This window comes from Pseudophryne corroboree, chromosome 11, assembly GCF_028390025.1.
Source record: "Pseudophryne corroboree isolate aPseCor3 chromosome 11, aPseCor3.hap2, whole genome shotgun sequence".
In the NCBI taxonomy this organism is placed as follows: domain Eukaryota; kingdom Metazoa; phylum Chordata; class Amphibia; order Anura; family Myobatrachidae; genus Pseudophryne; species Pseudophryne corroboree.
The window spans coordinates 224,110,419-224,131,796 of NC_086454.1; the positions used below are offsets into that span (position 1 = coordinate 224,110,419).

A 21,378-nucleotide genomic window follows, 5' to 3' on the forward strand; every position below is an offset into this window, starting at 1 on the left:
CTCATCCTGTATACACACACACACACACACACACACACACACACACACACACACACACACACACACACCTGGAGATGGGGCGTGGGACCACATGTAGGGTAAGTTATACCCCCTCCCCCCACTTGCTCCAGCTTTGAGGTAGCTGTTAGCTTGAGACATTTGAGACCCCAGAGGAGAATTTATGAAAGGGGACTCACTGACCGTGCGAGGACTGCTAGAGAGACGAGCTGTGCTGGCCGGGTCTCCTGTTAGGGAACGTAGCAGGCACACTGTAGAGAATAGAGCCGTGCTGTGGAGGAGGTCCAGGCAGTGCATAACCTGGCGGCAACTTGGAGAAGTCACTATGAAGCGGCTGCTGAGGGAGGGGGCCGCACGTCCGGAATCCTGCTGGCGGCGCCTCCCTGATTCTGCCAGAGAACTCTCAAAAGAGACGGAGAGGCGGCGGTCGGCTCCTGGAGGCCAAGTGAGGCAGTGCCTGTGATCGATTATGTGTGACAGCGTGAGGGGGTCCCAGGACGACCGCCTGTATCGCTCCTCATATAATCCGCCCCGTCTGTGACTGACAGAGCATACTGTGGGCGAGCAGGTGCAGGCTTCCAGCGGCAGCTGTCCGATCGTGTGCGCCGACAGCCTGCTGAGTCCTTGCCTTCTCAGATGTACTTTTAATGTGCAGCGCTGCTCTATCATCGACGGATGCCGCGCCCGGACCGCTGGTACTAGCCGGGCCCTAAGCGAGTGCCTTGGGTACATAGCGGCAAATCCGCCTCTGGCTCTGCTCCTCAAGTCTGAAAGCTGCTGTGTGCCTGTAACTGAGCATGCTGGTGGCTGCGGCGAGGGGTCTGGGCTGGCTTCAAAGTCAGCCATAACTGTACACTCATATGAAGCCTCTCTGCGTACACCCCCTGCTGGCGGCCACTGCGCAGGCGCAACAAATTGAAAAGCCCTATCTTTAAAATGGGGCATATTTTCCTAAATTAAAAAAAAATTATAACTTTCTGAAAAACCACAACCCCAAAAGGCACTACACTGGGACATACTCTATATAATAAAACAAACCCCAAGTCTTTCTTTGTCCTCTACCCTGAGTTATGCCTTCCCAAAAATCTTTCCATAGACTATATGGGAAAACCATCCTCAAAAGCCAAACAGGAAGTCGCAGAAAAAACTGACAGTTGAAACTTTAGGTCAATCCCAATTCCTCATTTTTTATTATTTTGCCCTGAAATTTGGCATGCAGCACTGGGTGACGATTCTACGCGCCCATGCCAAATTTCAGCTCGGTACATCCAATCACTTTTGAGTTGTAGCCCCACAAACACCATGCCCCCATCTCAGAAGTTCCCTATGGGAGAATTCCGTTTGTTCGATTCAGCCTTAATATAAGGGCACGACCGTTCCCTTATAATATATATATAATCAGAGAGAAAATAAAACAGACAGCAGAACTAGCACAAGTTACACACGATGCAGATAAATACACAATAATATGACTGCAACAAACACTTGAATCAACTACTCAGCCTGTTTTTGAAAGCAGGTACGATATAAGTGTTTGTAAAAACATTGCTCCAGGGAGACTGAGCCCAGCGTGTCGGTAGACTTTGCTTGCTGCATGCTGAAGATGGCTGCTCTGGTCTCTGATGGATGGAGTGAATGATGTTTACAGTTTAGGAGCGGGAAATCTGCAGTAGACTGACACCCAAAGCATATTAAGCACCACCTCCCTTTGCTGATCTTTCACCCCAGGTATTTTATAAATTTAGTGTATACACCAGTGGTTTTCAAACGCAGTCCTCAAGGCACACCAACGGTCCAGGTTTTAAGATTATCCATGCTTAGCGACAGGTGACGTAATTAGCGCCTCAGTCAATTTGATTTAACCATCTGTGCTGAGCCATGGATATACCTAAAACCTGGACCATTGGAGTGCCTTGAGGACCGCGTTTGAGAACCTCTGGTACACTAAAACCTGTGCCTTATATGCCATGGTGGTCTAGTGGAATCACTGACCGGAGCCAGTGTCCACACCGGTGCCGCGGTCCTTTTTCCGAGACACGAGGCGGACCACAATTTAAATGCGGGTCCTTTAAGATGGGACCCTCTTACCTGCCCCCATATGACAGCCATGCAGTCCTGGGGTCCCCATAGCGAGCGGTGGTAGATGCGGTGTGCAGCCCCTGCCACAAGTACCCGCCTTGGCTTTGGCTGTGCGGGAGTTTCGGTGCCAGCAGGGGGTGCTGGAGTGCTACCCTGAAGTCTGCAAATTTACAGTGCTGACAAGGTCAGAGAAAGAAATCTTTTAAAATTTAAAGCATAGGGCTGCTATAGCAGCCCCATGTAATGGTGCATCCCAGCTTCCAGCTGGCACTAACAAAAAACTAGCCTGCCTGACCATGGATGTGGGGTAATAGGGGAGAGGAGCCAAACATTCTGGAAAGCCGGTAAGCTTAACTGTTTGGTGCCTGGACTCTCATACCTCACCTACAACCCCAATGTCCTCCCTGTGTAGCCCTATGAATCCTGAAGAAGAAAGCATACGGTTTGCTAGTGCATTATTAAACAAACAAAAGAACATGAGTCTGACAGGTGAGCTACAGTAGGTCAAACTGGAGTCTACCATGGATGCCACCAAATCTCTTATTCATGTCCTAGTCATCTCCTGCATGGACTTTTGCAACCTCTTCTCTGGTCTTCCTCTCTCCTGCCTCTACCCTCTTAAATCTTGTCTCTGTGCCATTGCTTGCCTCATTTTCCCTTCTTGTCACTGAATAAAAAACTGTATGCTGTATGAGCTGGGTGTACTATGATATACCGGCGCCGGGATCCCGACCGCTGGAATGCCGGCAGCGGGGTGAGCACAAAAGGGCCCCTTGCGGACACCCCAAGAGGGAGAATAGTTGTCTGTATCCCAGTGCCACCCGTATGAGCTACATGCTTGTAAGAACTAAGAAAAAGTAATTAAAAGACAATTTTTACAAGGCATTACTTCTTTCATTGTTATGGGGGCACTACTTCATTTTAGTGAAACAATGTTTTACAGTTATTGCCAAAAGTTAATGTAGTTTGGAATTGTTTTTTGGTACAGTAGTTAGGGTAGTGGCACTGATAGATGAATGTCAGAGGTCTCTTCCTATGGGACAGTAATAGATGTGGGGACCACATTTGCAATTTGTGTCTGCCTCACATGTTTTAACATCTGGTGAAACTGGAGCTCATGTAAAATTAGATAAAAGCGCACTTTGTGCTGCCTCAACCCCCTCCTCCCCACTGCAAAAAATTCATATGCAATTCTTCCTATGATGACTTTTGTGCTTATGTCTCCTTACTCCATTTAAAGAGGCATAGTAGAGAGTGGAGAGAGCGTGGTCATTATGGTGGGATTGCACAAAGGGGGTAATTCAGAGTTAATCGCAGCAACAATTTTGTTAGCAGTTGGGCAAAACCATGGTGGTCATTCCGAGTTGTTCGCTTGTTGCCGATTTTCGATATGCTGCGATTTGTTGCTAAATGCGCATGCGCATGGTACGCAGAGCGCATGCACTAAGTTATTTAACACAAAACTTAGTAGATTTGCTGGTGTTCGTGCGGCGCTTTTCAGGCGCACTGCTGATCGGTGAATGATTGACAGGAAAGGGGCGTTTCTGGGTGGTAACTGAGCGTTTTCCGGAAGTGTGCTAAAAAACGCAGGCTTGTCAGGGAAAAACGTGGGAGTGTCTGGAGAAATGGGGAGTGTCTGGCTGAACGCAGGGCGTGTTTGTGACGTCAAACCAGGAACTAAACGGACTGAGCTGATCGCAATCTAGGAGTAGGTCTGGAGCTACTCAGAAACTGCAAGAAAATATTTAGTAGCAGTTCTGCTAATCTTTCGTTCGCTATTCTGCTAAGCTAAGATACACTCCCAGAGGGCGGCAGCCTAGCGTTTGCAATGCTGCTAAAAGCAGCTAGCGAACAACTCGGAATGACCACCCATGTGCACTGCAGGTGTGGCAGATATAACATGTGCAAAGAGAGTTAGATTTGGGTGGGTTATTTTGTTTCTGTGCAGGGTAAATACTGGCTGCTTTATTTTTACACTGCAATTTGGATTTCGGTTTGAACACATCCCACCCAAATCTAACTCTCTCTGCACATATTACATCTGCCCCCCCCCCCCCTTGCAGTGCACATGGGCCCTCATTCCGAGTTGTTCGCTCACTAGCTGCTTTTAGCAGCATTGCACACGCTAAGCCGCCGCCCTCTGGGAGTGTATCTTAGCATAGCAGAATTGCGAACGAAAGATTAGCAGAATTGCGAATAAAAATTTCATAGCAGTTTCTGAGTAGCTCCAGACTTACTCCTACATTGCGATCAGTTCAGTCAGTTTCGTTCCTGGTTTGACGTTACAAACACACCCAGCGTTCGGCCAGACACTCCCCCGTTTCTTCAGACACTCCCGCGTTTTTCCCAGAAACACCAGCGTTTTTTCGCACACTCCAAGAAAACGTCCAGTTTCCGCCCAGAAACACCCACTTCCTGTCAATCACACTACGATCACCAGAACGATGAAAAAGCTTAGTTATGCCGTGAGTAAAATACCTAACTTTTGTGTAAAATAACTAAGTGCATGTGCTCTGCGAACCTTGCACATGCGCAGTAAGCGACTAATCGCAGTATAGCGAAAATCGCCAACGAGCGAACAACTCGGAATGATCCCCATGGTTTTGCCCAACTGCTAACAAATTTACTGCTACGATCAGGTCTGAATTACCCCCAAAATGCTTTCCTTCCTCACCAGTTCTCTGTGTTCTGTAAGTGTGCCACTTTGTTTAGCCACTAATGCAATGTCTGTTTCTTGTTCACATTCTTGTTGCCATTGCATAGAAGCCTAAAAAGGACAGTGGTGTCTCATCTTGTCCTTTATCCACCCCATAGAGCTTATTTTGAATATACACAGGAGATAAGGGTTGCAGTGACACTGACTGATTCAATTACACAAATTTAACTAAAAATGAAACACAAGGTGTCAATCATTTAGGAATTGAGGGAGCAACTGTTAAATAAACTGAAAAATCTCTTCAAGTGTCTCTTAGCGATGTAGTCACCATCCCGGCAGTCAGGATACTGGCGATCAGCATACCGACGCCAGAATGCTGGCAGGGGGCCCAGGACTATTCCTACTTGTGGTTGTCCACGACACCCAGGGCCGGCTCCAGGCCTACTAGCACCCTGAGCGAGAAAATGTAAAAGTGCCCCCCCCCCCCCCCATGCGCGCGCCGAAGGCGCGCACGCTCTTGGGAAAGTGGGCGTGGCCTCCTGAAAAAGTGGGCGTGGTCTCGTCCCCCAGCAGTGCCAGCTACACATGACATGCCCTCCAGCAGTGCCAGCTACACGTGCTAGTGTTCACTTTTTAGGGCAGGTTGCTGATCACAGGGAGGGCACATTTTTAAGTTAGGTGGGCAAAATGATGTACATACTGTAATGCTTGTTGTTCCCATTTCCACACGCTAAAGCATGGACAGTGCGCGCCGAAGGCGCGCAGCAAAAATTTAGGGGAGTTACTTCGTGGGGAAGGTGCGTAGCCACATTATAGTGGCAATTCACATTACACCACACAGTAGTGCAGCTAATACACATTGCACCAGGTAGAACCTCCTATAAGAGCACGTTAGACACATTGCGCCAGGTAGAGCACTGAGACACACTGCCCAGCCACAGACGCCTAGCGGGAACACTACATGATATGCCCCCCAGCAGTGCCAGCTACACATGACATGCCCCCCAGCAGTGCCAGCTACACGTGACATGCCCCCCAGCAGTGCCAGCTACATAAATGGCCACACAGTTCCAGATGGATAAATGCCCCCACAGCGCAGATATGCCCCCACAGTGCCACATACATTAATGCCCTCACAGTGCAAGATATGCCCCCACAGTGCAAGAAATGTCCCCACAGTGCAAGAAATGCCCCCACAGTGCCAGATACATAAATGCCCCCACGGTGCCAGATACATAAATGCCCCCACGGTGCCAGATACATAAAAGCCCCCACGGTGCCAGATACATAAATGTCCCCACGGTGCCTGATACATAAATGCCCCCACGGTGCATGATACATAAATGCCCCCACGGTGCAGGATACATAAATGCCCCCACGATGCAGGATACATAAATGCCCCCACGATGCCAGATACATAAATGCCCCCACGGTGCCTGATACATAAATGCCCCCACGGTGCCTGATACATAAATGCCCCCACGGTGCCTGATACATAAATGCCCCCACGGTGCCTGATACATAAATGCCCCCACAGTGCCAGATAAATGCCCCCACAGAGCCAGATAAATGCCCCCACAGTGCCAGATATGTCCCCACAGTGCCAGATATGCCCCCACAGTGCCTGATATGTCCCCACAGTGCCTGATATGTCCCCACAGTGCCTGATATGTCCCCACAGTGCCTGATATGCCCCCACAGTGCCAGAAATGCCCCCACAGTGCCAGAAATGCCCCCACAGTGCCAGATAAATGCCCCCACAGAGCCAGATAAATGCCCCCACAGAGCCAGATAAATGCCCCCACAGTGCCAGAAATGCCCCCACAGTGCCAGATATGTCCCCACAGTGCCAGATATGTCCCCACAGTGCCAGATATGTCCCCACAGTGCCAGATATGCCCCCACAGTGCCAGATATGTCCCCACAGTGCCTGAAATGCCCCCACAGTGCCAGAAATGCCCCCACAGTGCCAGATAAATGCCCCCACAGAGCCAGATAAATGCCCCCACAGTGCCAGAAATGCCCCCACAGTGCCAGATATGTCCCCACAGTGCCAGATATGCCCCCACAGTGCCAGATATGCCCCCACAGTGCCAGATATGTCCCCACAGTGCCAGATATGTCCCCACAGTGCCTGATATGCCCACAGTGCCAGAAATGCCCCCACAGTGCCAGAAATGCCCCCACAGTGCCAGATAAATGCCCCCACAGAGCCAGATAAATGCCCCCACAGTGCCAGAAATGCCCCCACAGTGCCAGATATGTCCCCACAGTGCCAGATATGTCCCCACAGTGCCAGATATGCCCCCACAGTGCCAGATATGTCCCCACAGTGCCAGATATGTCCCCACAGTGCCTGATATGCCCACAGTGCCAGAAATGCCCCCACAGTGCCAGAAATGCCCCCACAGTGCCAGATAAATGCCCCCACAGAGCCAGGTAAATGCCCCCACAGTGCCAGAAATGCCCCCACAGTGCCAGATATGTCCCCACAGTGCCAGATATGTCCCCACAGTGCCAGATATGCCCCCACAGTGCCAGATATGCCCCCACAGTGCCTGATATGCCCCCACAGGGCCAGATATGTCCCCACAGTGCCTGATATGCCCCCACAGTGCCAAATATGCCCCCACAGAGCCAGATATGCAATGCCCCCACAGTGCCAGAAATGCCCCCCACAGAGCCAGAAATGCCCCCACAGTGCCAGAAATGCCCCCACATAACCAAAAATGCCCCCTGTGTGCCAGAAATGCCCCCACAGTGCGGTTCTCCCCCCCCCCAAAAAAAAAAATACCTGCGGCGCTGGGGAGGAGTACTGCTGTCCGCCTGTGTGGGAGCGCTGGCGGGCGGGCGGGAGGCCGGGCGAGTGAGCCTGAGCCTGGGTCCGGGCTGGCGGGCGGGCGGGCGGCCACTTGTGCAGGCGGGCTATGCGCGGCGCCGGCGTCTGACGTTAGATACCGGCGCCGCGCAGCGCGCATACACAGCGCGACCGCCAAATGCTGCAGCAGCACACACACAGGGCCGGCTCCAGCATCGAATATGGCGGCGCCAGCGCGTGGCGCCCATTAAGGGTGGCGCCCTGCGCGGCCGCTCTATTCGAACATGCCTAGAGCCGGCCCTGACGACACCCATAGTGTGGGAATAGAACCTGTGGCGAGCGCAGGGACAGTAGACAGCAGAGCAACGGGATAGACATAAGGATATCCTTACATGAAATAAGGATCAAATAAGGTTTGAGATTAAAAAATATGGTAAAAAAAGGGGAAGGTTAGATGGGCCAAGTGGTTCTTATTTGCTGTCAAATTCTATGTTTCTATGAGCCCACAAAGGGACTTCGTTGCGCTCGCCCCCCTGCCGGCATACCCAACGCGTATCTCATATACTCATGGAGGAGGACCATGGAGGCACCAGGACCTGAGGAAGGAGTAGGTGGCTTCAGCTCATCATCAACACTAGTGCCGCCTGTATCATCGATTGACACAGATGATGGGGTGGGCTTTTCTGTTGGAATTACTGTGCAGGGCAATGGAGATGGTGGGACTAGTTCCCCCTACCATTACAGGTGGTGGAATCTCGTTCCCCCAACTTTAACCCCTGCGGGCTCTTTTACACTGAAATCCCAGGTTCGATCCGGGCTTTTGAACATTACCCCGGACCGGCCGAGCTTATTTTTTTTGGTAAGTAAATATAAATGTTGGTGCCCCTTGATGGGATACATTTTTTAAAGGGACAGCGCCCGCCGAAGGTGTTTGTCGCAAAAAGGGGTGTGGGCTCACAATAAAGGGGTGTGGCCTCACAATTGTACCACCAAGGGTACAGGGAGATAGTGGGTGACAGGGTGAAAGTGGGTGACTGAGGCAGGGGTGACAGAGAGATAGTCGGTGACTGAGACAGGGCTGACAGTGAGATAGTGGATGACCCAGTGCCACTTAGCAGCATTAAACCATACTCTCCAGGTGTAGGTGTCCAGTCCAATCATTTTATCAAGTCCTCACCTCAATGGAACCCTTCCAGCTAACGAATGCTGCACTGTGGTGTGTCCTTCTACAGTGCTCCTCAGACCTGGATGCGGGGAGTGCCCAGTGTCCACTCTGCCAGTAGTGTCCTGGGAGCAGGGTTATCTGGTCAGGTTCAGATTCCCAGGGCACACAACCCGGGTTGACCATTTCACACCATACAAGGAACTAGGTTTCCCCAGCAATATCCCGGGTCAGAGACTCAGTGTGAAAGGATTATTAGACTGCTATGTGGATTTGGATTTGTGACGGCTTTATACTGTATATTATTAAGATGACAGGTCTGTTTTACAGGTGGAAGAAAATTTGTACTCTGCTTTGCTCCATATTCATACTTACCTTCTGAAAGAACTTACCATTGCTGATAGCTCAAATGATGGTTTACTGACACGAGAACAGTTCAGGTAAGGATATTCCAACTGTATATAAAATAAAACAAGAAAACTTTGTCAGAAACAATTTATCTGCACTTGCTTCTCCATACTGTATAGGTATTCTGTACAATGTATACTATTAGATACATAAAAATTATTCTGTAAGGTGTGTCCCACCTCCAACATGCATGTGCAGTGGGAGCCAGGACACTGCTGCGTGCTTCTAGTGTGACAGGACAGACCTAGCTGGAAAAGTGGAGGACCTGCTGAGCCACCAGAAACAGGGTAAGTATGTGAGTGGGAGAGAGGGGGGTGTTCAATTCAAATTGCTTTCTAACAAATATTTAAATTGCCAGCTCTAATATATACTGTGGACGCCTGCGCATCTTATTACCATGTGTTGTGAATGTGCGCTATACATTGCAAAACACTGCATCCCATAAGAGAAAACAATACACTCACACATTATCTGAGTTCCAAAGCTCATTGATGTATATATTTGTTATTAAAAGGATATGTATTCAATATATCACAATGTACAGTATATATATATATATATAGTTACATGGTTACTATTTACACAGTAAGCAGTTATTACAAACTAATTCAAATACATACATGGCCAGTGATACAATTACCATATTTTGCTCAAATAAAGTCTCCACTCCATATCACTCTCTCTCAGTAAAATCATGCAGCCACTGGACAGACATCATCTCCACCATCATCTGGGACAAACAGGAAAAAACAGCCGGCTCTATGTGTTTCGTTCACTGTACTTGGTACTCCAGAAACTGCGCGGATGAGCCTCAAGTACTGGAACGTAATGCTGGAGTGGGAACGGAGTTCAGCAGCAACCCCTACAGAACCCTGACTCCGTTGTTCCACCCGCGTGGTCAGTCTACACCTGCGAGACTATGTTTGCTTGGGCCCACGGCAGCCGCGTTTGAAGGGTGGATTAAGTCTGCCCAATTCCGATGCCCCCCGGCCTTAGTTGGAGACAAGGCGTAAACTGAGACGGGGCAAGAACAAGGGGAACCTCTAACTAAACAGAAACCCGAGTTAGGGGCAACTACAGAACTCAAACAAAAGTACAAATAACAACAAAAGGCAATGCTGCCCACACGCCTACATGACACTGTCGTATACAAGTGAGGACAGCCAAAGCAGAGACCTCCGCAGAAAACACCAAAGTAAAATAACAGACAGATACGGCCAAGGCCGTAAGGTGCGGCAAAGCCACTACTCACAACACCGGAGCTAATATACAGGCAGGAGAACGGGAACCTCGAGGCCGCAGACACAGGCTCACAGGAATGGAAAGCTGGAAGGATTCCAACAACAGGCTTCCGGACACCAGGACTCAAGACTACAGGATCAAAGGTTGACTGTAACTCAGGATTCCAGGACAGGAACCATCCAGGGCAGGAAGCAGCTCACAAGAAGCTCCAGACTCTGACAGAGCTGAGTACACAGGATTCCAGTATCAGACAGGGCCTGGACACAGATGCTATACTGGACAAGACACTAATCAGGAACATACCGGTATCTTAACAGAACATCTATCACCAGCTCAGAACTGCATAGCTAGCTAGGTAATAAGGGAACACGCCCCAATCAGGATGGCTAGAGGCCAGGCACACTGTAATGACCAAAATAGCTGCAGGTGAGAGTAACACAGGCCAGAGCCAGATTGCAGTACAGAGTCTCACCACATAATGATCAACTATCAGACAGGTGAGTCTTAACACATAGAAACAGGCTGCAATTACACCGACTCACCACCGGCGGCCAACAAGAGTCTTCTAAACAAATACAATGGAAATCCTGGCATGCAAACAGAACTACAATACATGAAATAAATAAACAGAATACAAACAGGAATGAACCACTGCTTATGGTTCATAACACTGTGTGTGATCACCTATACACTGAGTCTCTTGGGGGCGTATACAGATCTCTTGTTACTAGTCTAGGGGAGGGAACATTCTCATTCATGATGAGTCACTGGTCAGTTCATATGCAAGCAACGTCCAGCCTTGATGGTGTAATTACAGGAGATAGCCACTGGTCAGGCATGTTGTCTTCCAGGAAATCCATTGTTCTAATAAGAGCGATTTTAGCTTTCATACATTTAATCATATCTACTAACGGCAAAGTACTACAACTTAATAACAGGCATCAAATGAATCTACACATTAATCTGGTTACTGTGACACCAAACACGACATGTCCATCTTGCTCCGCTCCTATAATACACATACATGACGTTACTCCATTATATAATTTAAAACATTATGATGTCTGGCGCTTGATATGTTCAAATTATGTGCTGTATGAAATATGTGTTGAATATATCTTTGTGGCATGTCTGTGTAAATACATATGTTACCATATATTGCTGTGCTCGGTGCACGTATTTGCGAGCTTAGTGACTCATAATGTGTGGAGTCTGTATGTTCTCTCTATGTAATATTTTTTTGACTTTGACAGTCCACCCTTTGGCAGTAAACAATAACTGCCATAAATTATTAACATTAGAAAAATATTTCAAACAACAATCGGTGACCTAGACACACGTATGTATTCATTTCGCAAATCAGACATTTGACTATATTTGGGGAAGACAGGGAGACATCCTCTATATGCACTCGGCGGTCACGGGACCACTGGTTGGGTGTGGAACAACAACCTAAAGAGTATGCTGGGACAGTGCTTTGGCCTATAATGTCTGATTTGGACGAACATTTCAAACATACATGTACCTACACTGATGTTCGGATTCGATTGAGGTTCTGCTGGGTAGAGGGAAAAAACACAAGCAAATCGTGAAAGTGACATAAAATTTTCATGATTTACATATTCCTAACATTTTCTGAACATTGTTTCCATTTCTGGAACGTATGCTAGGTCTGTTTCATCATTGAACAAGCGTTATAAGTAGTGTCCTTCCTAAATAACATAAACCTTCAGAGTTCGGGGAGAGCCACTCATAAACCTTTCTTCCACATATATTAATGAGCTCTTTATCTGCTATGTGTGAATAGCCATTGTCTGATTGTTCCTGATTACCTCCCAATTTCCTGAAATTGGTGAGATTTAAACATACCAAGGATATATCTATGGTACTGGTGGATCTTAAGGCTAGGGGGTCTAGTTATATTATATTCTTTGTCCACCGGTCCCCTCCCCCTTCCATGTAATTCAAGTACCTCAGCTAACTCTAAAAAAAATATGGCACTAATCCTGCATCTTTTTGTCTTAGAGCACATCCAACATTCCGCTTGGTTTAAGACCTTACCCACTAGTGAGTGGTAATCAATCAAGGGATGTCTGTCACCTTATTGCTAGACTGACATCTCTGGATGCTCTCATCTTCAAATATGGGGTCACAATAACTACAAAATACAGTATTCCTCAGACAATAGCCTATCACGTTACTTCCGAACTCCGTAACTACTAGACCTTTGATTTTCTTTGGCTTTAACAAACTGATAGGCTAATCCTGGGATCCTATAAGGAAATCACTCCTTCCTCCAGAACCAGTTTCAGTCCCACACTCGAATCCTCATGAAAAACCTTGCAAAAATAGAATGTCCTGAAAAAAATGTTTATCAGCGGGAAAGAGAGAAAAGAGAAATAGAACAAAACAACTCTTGTTCATAGCAAATGAATTACAACGACTGGTCTTTCTGTAATCCTTTAGTACACTCAGGTAGTGTTCAACAGTGCCGCCTCTCAGTCTTCACGGAACAGACTCTCTGGTGATACTTTTGCGATCTCACTCCATTTATGAGTTCCTTCCGGACTACCGACTTTCCTGCAATGGGAATCGTGGACCCAAGTCTCTCTCTCGGCTACTTTCACTGGGATAGTGCTGTCAACAAAACTTGGTATGGTCCTTCCCACCTGTCTATTAGGCAACCTGAGCGTAAGAACAATCATACAGTCTCTTGGTTCACAATCAAGACAGTTAGTATTTGGCATACCAGGAATCAACAGTTTCAAGTTCTTTTGCAAGTTCTCAAATGCTGGCTCATCTCGATAAGGTACTGTTCTGTCACCTCATTGGTGTATTTGTGATCATTGTGCAGATCAATCATGACATGAGGTTGTCTACCAAGAAAAACAAAAAGACACAAAAACAAAAACTTCGAAGAGGGTGATTCGTTAAGTGAAGATCTGGGAGTGGTTCCGATGCTACATAATACTAGTGGCAGTGTCTATGACCACAATAGTCCAGTATCACTTTGCTCCTACTCCTACTCCTAGGTGTACCATTATCTACACACACATTTCTGCACAATTGTTTTTGCAGTAAACACAGCAGCATCTGTGGTGGCAGGAAATGCCTCTACCCAGTTTGAGAATACATCAGTGCACACCAATACATAACAATAATTCCTAAAGGGTGTTAACTGTACGAAGTCGTTTTGTATTACCTGAAAAGGTCCGTCTGCAGGAGGGATATGGGATGGCTCTGTTGGTATTGCCCTACCAATATTCTTCCTCAAGCAAGTAAGACAGGTCATTGCTTTCTTACCTGCATGAGAAGAGAACCCTGGTGCACTCCAGTAGGCTCTTACCAGCTTGCACATACCTTCTTTACCTAGATGAGTCAGACCGTGTGCTGCCTCAGCTAGGCTTGGGAAATATGATCTGGGGGCCACTGGCTTACCGTGTCCATCTGTCCAAAGTCCTGAGGACTCTTGACCATATCCCTTCGCCTTCCAGACCTCCTTTTCCTGTAGGGAACACAAATTTGTATCTTAATTTAACTGTTGTGTGTTTGCAATGTAGAGTACCATGAGCATAACTCAAAAAAAAGAAAAAAACATCTCTAGAGGAGAGAAAGAAGAAGAAAATATCAGGTCTGCGTTCACCAACGGGCATATCAGTGTCTATACAAAATTTCCCTTCACCAGTATTCTCATCCTTCCTCCACCATTTGTGCATGACAAGGCACACTGCAGTAATACTGGTGTTATTGTGCTGGTGAGATATACTGGGTCCGGGCAGAACTCTGAAGGACCAATTTGGCATGCAGTGCCTGAACTGTAATCGGGTCCCTGTATTGTACCCTCCTGTGTGAACGCAAATGATGAAGAGGAAACTGGAGAAACAGAATAGAGGTTGGTGACAGATAAGTTTGTAGAGGTGGAGAGGATTTTATTAAAATGACAACTGGATTGGGCACTACGGGGAATTGACTCTCAACTATCTTGTTTATCCCCCTTAGATCCTGCTCTAGCCTGTAACCCCTCTCCCCACTCTTTTTCACAGGGAAGATGGGACTATTGCTGTGCTGGACGTCCTGACTAGGATGCCCTGCTGTAGCAGCCGCTCTATGATGAGGTACACTCCTAATTCTACCTCTGGCTACAGAGGATACTGGGGAATTTTTGGAGCTATCCTACCATCTTTTACTTGTACTGCTACTGGGGCTACATTTGCCATCAATCCAGTGTCCTGTCCATCTTTGGTCCAAAGGGAACCCGGTATTTGTGAGATCATTTCCTCTACCTGCGATGGACACGTGTCTATAACAGCAGAATGCGACATTAGCCTTTGAGGGGTGTCTAGTATATCTTGCACTTCTTGAGCATGGTTCTCAGGTATATCCAAGAAGACACCCTCAGGAGTACAATATATGAAACACCGCATTTTACACAATAAGTCTCTGCCGAGTAGATTAGTCGGAGCCGATGCAGCCAGCAGAAAGGAATGTTTTGTCTGCAAGGGGCCTATCGTAATCTCTGCAGGTCTATTCAAAGGGTATTGTTGCACCGTTCCTGTTACTCCCATTGCCGAATCAGTGTTTACCAGTGATCTTATCCAGACGGAGAATTTCCTATTACTGCAAAAGAGAGAAAAAAGAAAATAATTTAACAAGCTTCTAGGTCATGCGAAGTATTCATTCAATCCTTCTCATCCCGTATTAAGGGTCTGTACATAGTCCAACAAACATTTCCGAGCTCATCTTGACTAGGGGAATTACAAGAAATGAATACTTCTTATATGGTAACTAAAAGAAATACCCGGGGGTTACCCTGTCTCTGTCCGCTTTCCTACTGGCAAATACTAATGTAAGGACAGGTTTTTCTCCATTTCTGACGTTACTTTCTTGATTTTTATTTTATTTTTGGGTTTTACTATATATGTACACGAATGACACCATACTTACCAGTTCCACTGGTCTCAGCCACTTCCCCCGCAGGCTACTGCTCTTCTTTTACCGGTCGGATACTCCTCTGAGTGCATGAGAAATGGCTGAAACCAGTCAGGTCGCCTTCTCCTCCTAGATAAAACTTCGACATTCATTAGTACATATATAGGTTACATTAATATTTTTCATATTTTTATTATTTTCTATAGTTTGTATGCTGGCCGTAACTGCCTCCACATCTACATATGGCGGTGTACTTGCTTTCTCTTTTTCTTCCTACTTGTTTATTGTTGCTACTAGTTCAAATAGTTCTTATATTTCCATTCTTGTCTTATATGACTTTGGTTAGACATACCACCTGCAATACCTTAGGATCAAACTCACCAACCCCAGGGAATGATGCCCTATCATCAGCAGTCATACGTACCCATTCATTGCAATAAGCCTCTGCGTGTGAACCATATTTCCCACACATAATAAACCTTGCTGACCCTCTCGGCCGCAATTCTCCAGTCTGAACCCTGCAAACTGAACGTCTCTCACTTGAGCAACTGGCTCCCATATTTGTGGACCTTTTCCCACAAACACCAAAATACTCAATGCAAGCAGACGGTGAAAGTTCACTGAGCGCTCTTCTCCCGCTCTCGCCCACGTTGGCCAGTACAACGATACACTGTCGATAGTGGATCAAAATGTACCCAACCTAGGGCCCTATCAGACCTTACAGCACGGTAATTTCTTTCGGTGGAGGTTCTGTTGGAATCTTTTCCTGAGAGAGGCAGCGAAAAAATTCCTTTTCAGTATCTTTCCACTGGAATTTTTGTAGGGTGAAAAAAACAGTTGCCTAATAACTATTGCTTCACCCAGGGAGATTTCCCGATGTTATCAAAGAAAAACCCCTTTCTCTTTCCTTTTACACAATCATGTCTGCGTATGCTCTCCACAGCGCATATGACACAATAATATCACTTTGTGCTGTGTAAAACACATGGACGTGCGGTTCAATCGCACAGCCTATAGATACTAGTTATCTATATGCCCTACGATCGTGGGAGTCGAATTCACAAGCTGCGCTCCTCAGCCGGAGTGTAACAAAAAAAATCTATATGTTTGGGATTCACCTTTACTTCAATTCACAATTCCTAATTATGCTCCTGTGCAAGTCTCCTCACGACTTGCGTATTTCTCTCTTTATGTTCACGTAAGGTAGCGAACCTTACGCCACCGGGCCTCTACTAACCCAGTGTTCCCACGGGACCCGAATTTCCGGGGTTCAGCTCCACTCACTCCTGCTTTCACTCACTCAGATACACCTTGTTTTTCTTTTCTGTACAGAAAATACCACTCCCTTCGATTGATGGTTTTAACCCAAAGGCAGTACCTTTTAAACAAAGTCTTACACTAATCTGCTTTTGAAATCGGATCGTTAAGTGCTATTGTATTAAATGTATACTATCCCACCTTTCATTGAACAACTATCGTGTGGTTTTACTTTGCGCCCGCAATCCTACGCAACCTTACGTAACCACGCGACTGTGCGTGCCTTTACGTCACGTGTGTGACCCTGCGCCATGTGCAAGCTCCTGTACTTTGTCCATACGTGTACAAACGTGCGTTCGCAACTCAATAAACCACACAATCTCTATAAATGTGAGCAATACAAACTATTATCGCTCACTAACACAACCCACACTTGTTCTGTATAAACCTTTACGACCTGGCCAGAACTGCGTTTTGTGTTTTTATAATTACTCCCTTAACACACTAATTCAAATATGTATATAGCAAACAAATGTACCCGATTTCAACAAAGATCTATAATGACTGCAATAATCTATAATTTAAATGATATGATTCAGATTGGATAGCTATCTTGCAGAACATACACTGATATAAATATACACATAATTATAATATTACAGGTTGAGTATCCCATATCCAAATATTCCGAAATACGGAATATTCCGAAATACGGATTTTTTTTAGTGAGGGTGAAATAGTGAAACCTTTGTATTCTGATGGCTCAATGTACACAAACTTTGTTTAACACACAAAATTATTAAAACTATTGTATTAAATGACCTTCAGGCTGTGTGTATAAGGTGTACATGAAACATAAATGAATTGTGTGAATGTACACACACTTTGTTTAATGCACAAAGTTATTAAAAATATTGGCTAAAATGACCTTCAGGCTGTGTGTATAAGGTGTATATGAAACATAAAAACATTCTGTGCTTAGACTTGGGTCCCATCACCATGATATTTCATTATGGTATGCAATTATTCCAAAATACGGAATAATCCGATATCCAAAATACTCCTGGTCCCAAGCATTTTGGATAAGGGATACTCAACCTGTATATGTATATACACCATTTACTGCACTCCTATGAGTCCCTCACCTCTTCACTGCTTCTAATTTGCATATCAAAGATATTTGCTTTGCCTGTACTAAAAAAAAAGTAGTTACACAAGTTAATTTGCATTTCAATGGCTATCCTACCCTAGTAAACAGACTCCACAAATCTTTGAAGAAAAGAAAGAAAGAAAAAACAAAACCTCTCTCCTTTTTCTATCTGTGTGCAACCCCCCACTTGATGTAAGGTAATTACACACAGACAAGAAGAAATGAAAAAAAAAATCACTTATCTCACCATTTACTCTCACTAGGCCCAATTGAAACTATTTGTAATTGATTATGGCATGGGTTAAATAAATTCATTGGTAACTCATAAATGGTGCTGGATTTGTAGATATGTGGAAACTTTGTGACAAAGGAAACGGATTGTTCTAACCAGACTGAAAATCAGCTATTTAGAAAGTGACCTTCCTAAAATGGCCACTGCTCCTCCCCCTTCCACATCCATGAGGCTTACACAAGATGGTGGACAGGCCAGGTGGCTAGGCGAAAATGGAGGACAGACCATGCGGCTCCTTTGTCACAAAGAAATCACAATCTATACAGGCACCAAGAGTTACTTTAGGCCTGAGTTTAAAAAGTATACAAATTTTCTCAGCATGCTAACACAGCTATATTATGGCTATGAAGCAACTTTTAAATGTACTTTAAATTTCCTTAACAGATAAACAATCCAATCTGAATCAAACACAATATGACTTATTTGAACTTTGTTTTGCAACAATAAAAATATGCTGTAGCATCTTAAATATTGTGAGAAACACACGGGGGGTCATTCCGAGTTGTTCGCTCGCAAGCGGATTTTAGCAGATTTGCTCATGCTAAGCCGCCGCCTACTGGGAGTGAATCTTAGCATCTTAAAATTGCGAACGATGTATTCGCAATATTGCGATTACACACCTCGTAGCAGTTTCTGAGTAGCTTCAGACTTACTCGGCATCTGCGATCATTTCAGTGCTTGTCGTTCCTGGTTTGACGTCACAAACACACCCAGCGTTTGTCCCAGACACTTCCCCGTTTCTCCGGCCACTCCTGCGTTTTTTCCGGAAACGGTAGCGTTTTTTCCCACACGCCCATAAAACGGCCTGTTTCCGCCCAGTAACACCCATTTCCTGTCAATCACATTACGATCGCCAGAACGATGAAAAAGCCGTGAGTAAAAATCCTAACTGCATAGCAAATTTACTTGGCGCAGTCACAGTGCGGACATTGCGCATGCGCATTAAGCGGAAAATCGCTGCGATGCGAAGATTTTTACCGAGCGAACAACTCGGAATGACCCCCACTGTCCCTTGAATTTCATATCAGCGCCTTACTAATAACACAACAGAACACACGGATGTGATTCGTCAGCGTCGCAATGCGTCCACCATTAGCTGGTCGACCACAGCGTCGCGTTTGTAATGTACAGTGCATCATTAAGAACGTGATGATGGGAGAGGGTATGCAGAGCGGGAAAGGGCAGCAATCAGTGCAGGGAGAGGAGCATCAGATTGAGAGGATGTCAAATTCCTTTCTAGTTATCAATAATGCACTATATGGAATATATACTGTTACTGTATGGTCCACATTACTTTGCTAATATCCATTGCTCTTAAATTTATACTTGGATGTACATATGTATTTTTCCTCATTTAAGTGTATTTCTGCTGCGGGGTACACTGGGCTCCACAGGGAATGACATTGGGGTATAGAGTAGGATCTTGATCCAAGGCACCAACAGGCTCAAAGCTTTGACTGTTCCCAGACTGCATAGCGCCGCCTCCTCTATAACCCCGCCTCCGTCCACAGGAGCTCAGTTTTGTAGTTGATGCCATGCAGTAAACAGGCATACAACAGGGGGGAAGCTCCAGCAGCCCTGAGAAGAAGCTTTCAAAGAAAAATGAAGACTTCAAGGGCTGCAGCAGAGACACTGACTGTGTTAGATGTCAGTCAGAAATCTCCTGCTGCAGCTCCATCACCTCCCCCAGCGGCACTGTACACTCCCGCGCCCTGGTTGGCGGGTACCTACCGCGGAGGCTCCGGTTTTCTTCCAGTTAGTCACACACACGACCGCTGTTCTCCTGGTTTGCGTGGCCGCACTCAGGGAGGAGGTAAGTGGGTCCCCTCGGCGGGACCCGCTGTAAATCTCGATCCTGTGCGGCCGGTGGGCGACGGGCCGTGCACGCTGGCGTGGACACTGTGGTAGTACAGGGACCCCATTAGAGGACCAGGGCAAGGACACAGGTCAGTTTTTCTCTCATAAACCGTTTATATAAGCCCACAGTACCCGGTGGTGAAGTCCAGCAGGGTGATAAGGCTTTGACCTGTAGCCCCTCCCCCAACCCCAGGGCGCCATTTAGAGTAAATGTTCCCACCCTGGAGTAGCATATCTCTCTCTCCCTCACTCCCTGTCAGCATTTGGGCGCCATTAGGACAAGCTGAGCTGATCCTGGGACTGTTTGGGCAAATCCTCCTCTGTAAAGCCACCTGCATGTCAGCGCTGTGCATTTTACAGGACACTTAAGTATTCTACATGTCTGCTGACAGTGTTAGGTAAGAAAGAGTGCATTTAGTCAGGGTTATATAGTACAAGTACCCTGTGATATACATCCAGTCTTTACTGTGCATTGTTATATCTATTGAGTGTATAGCTATACATAGTACTACTCTGTATTGCTAGTCCAGTGCAGTTTTATTGCATGTCATAATTTCTGCATTGTACAATGTGACTCTGTGTGTGTGCATATAGCTGCTGTGTGACCTCCATTTCGTGTCTCTCACTCAGATTGTTATCCTTATATTCTATAACCTGAGGGGGCTAAGTGCGTCAGGTTTATCGTTTAATATAGGTAGTTCACAGGATATACTCAGTGTGTATTTTTTTCTGTGATTTCTAGTCACCATATACCTCTTGAATTCCCTGTTTGTGCTGATACACTGCACAGGGGGTTCTTGTCAGGTATTGTGCTGCTGATATTGTACTGTGTTGCCTTGTATTGAGCTTTCGAATATATCAGCTACAAAGGGCAATGGTCTGGAGCTGATCCCACATTGTGTGGTGGTGACGCTGCAGACACATTTGAGGAAAACATAGCAGCTGAGGGTTCAGGTTCTGGGGGATCCTTACCCCCAAGTGGGACTGTAGCAACGGGGGTTCAAAATTACCCACCTTGGGCTACCTTCTCCATGCTATTGAATACGCTGGTAACTAGACTAACGCCCCCTATGGAACCTCCTGTGCCAGTACAACTTCTTATGGTCCCCGCAGTTAACCCGCCATGGGCAGATCAACTGTCTGCTCAGTTATAGCAATTGAACCAATCACTGACTACTCAGAAGTCTAACCCTTGCCCACCTAAGACCAAGGGGTCCTCTAAGCGGGCCATTACTTCCTCACAATCCACCAATGTCCCAGACTCCTCGTATGATGAGGATGGCTTTTATACTGACCCCACAGATTCTGATCCCGACGCTTCTGATGGGGAATCTGTCTCACAGGTGGATGTTCCTGACTTTTTGGAGGCTGTCAGGACCAATCTTCAGATTACTGATGACCCGGAGCCTGATGCTGCCCCTAAGAAACCTGACAGGTTTAAATGTATGAAAGTGGTTAAGCAGGTATTACCTCATTCTGACCATTTAGTTAACATACGTCAGGAGTCCTG

At 46.3% G+C, this 21,378-nt stretch overlaps 1 protein-coding gene across 2 annotated transcripts in view; it reads left to right on the top strand.

Annotated features, from left to right (window-relative positions):
- Positions 1-21,378, top strand: part of TSNAXIP1 (translin associated factor X interacting protein 1) — a 485,291-nt gene that overhangs the window by 380,618 nt on the left and 83,295 nt on the right. For both annotated transcript variants that reach the window (XM_063945278.1, XM_063945277.1), the window contains one exon: positions 9,064-9,173. In XM_063945278.1, coding sequence (XP_063801348.1) covers positions 9,064-9,173 — 110 coding nt within the window. The remainder of the gene's footprint in view (positions 1-9,063; positions 9,174-21,378) is intronic.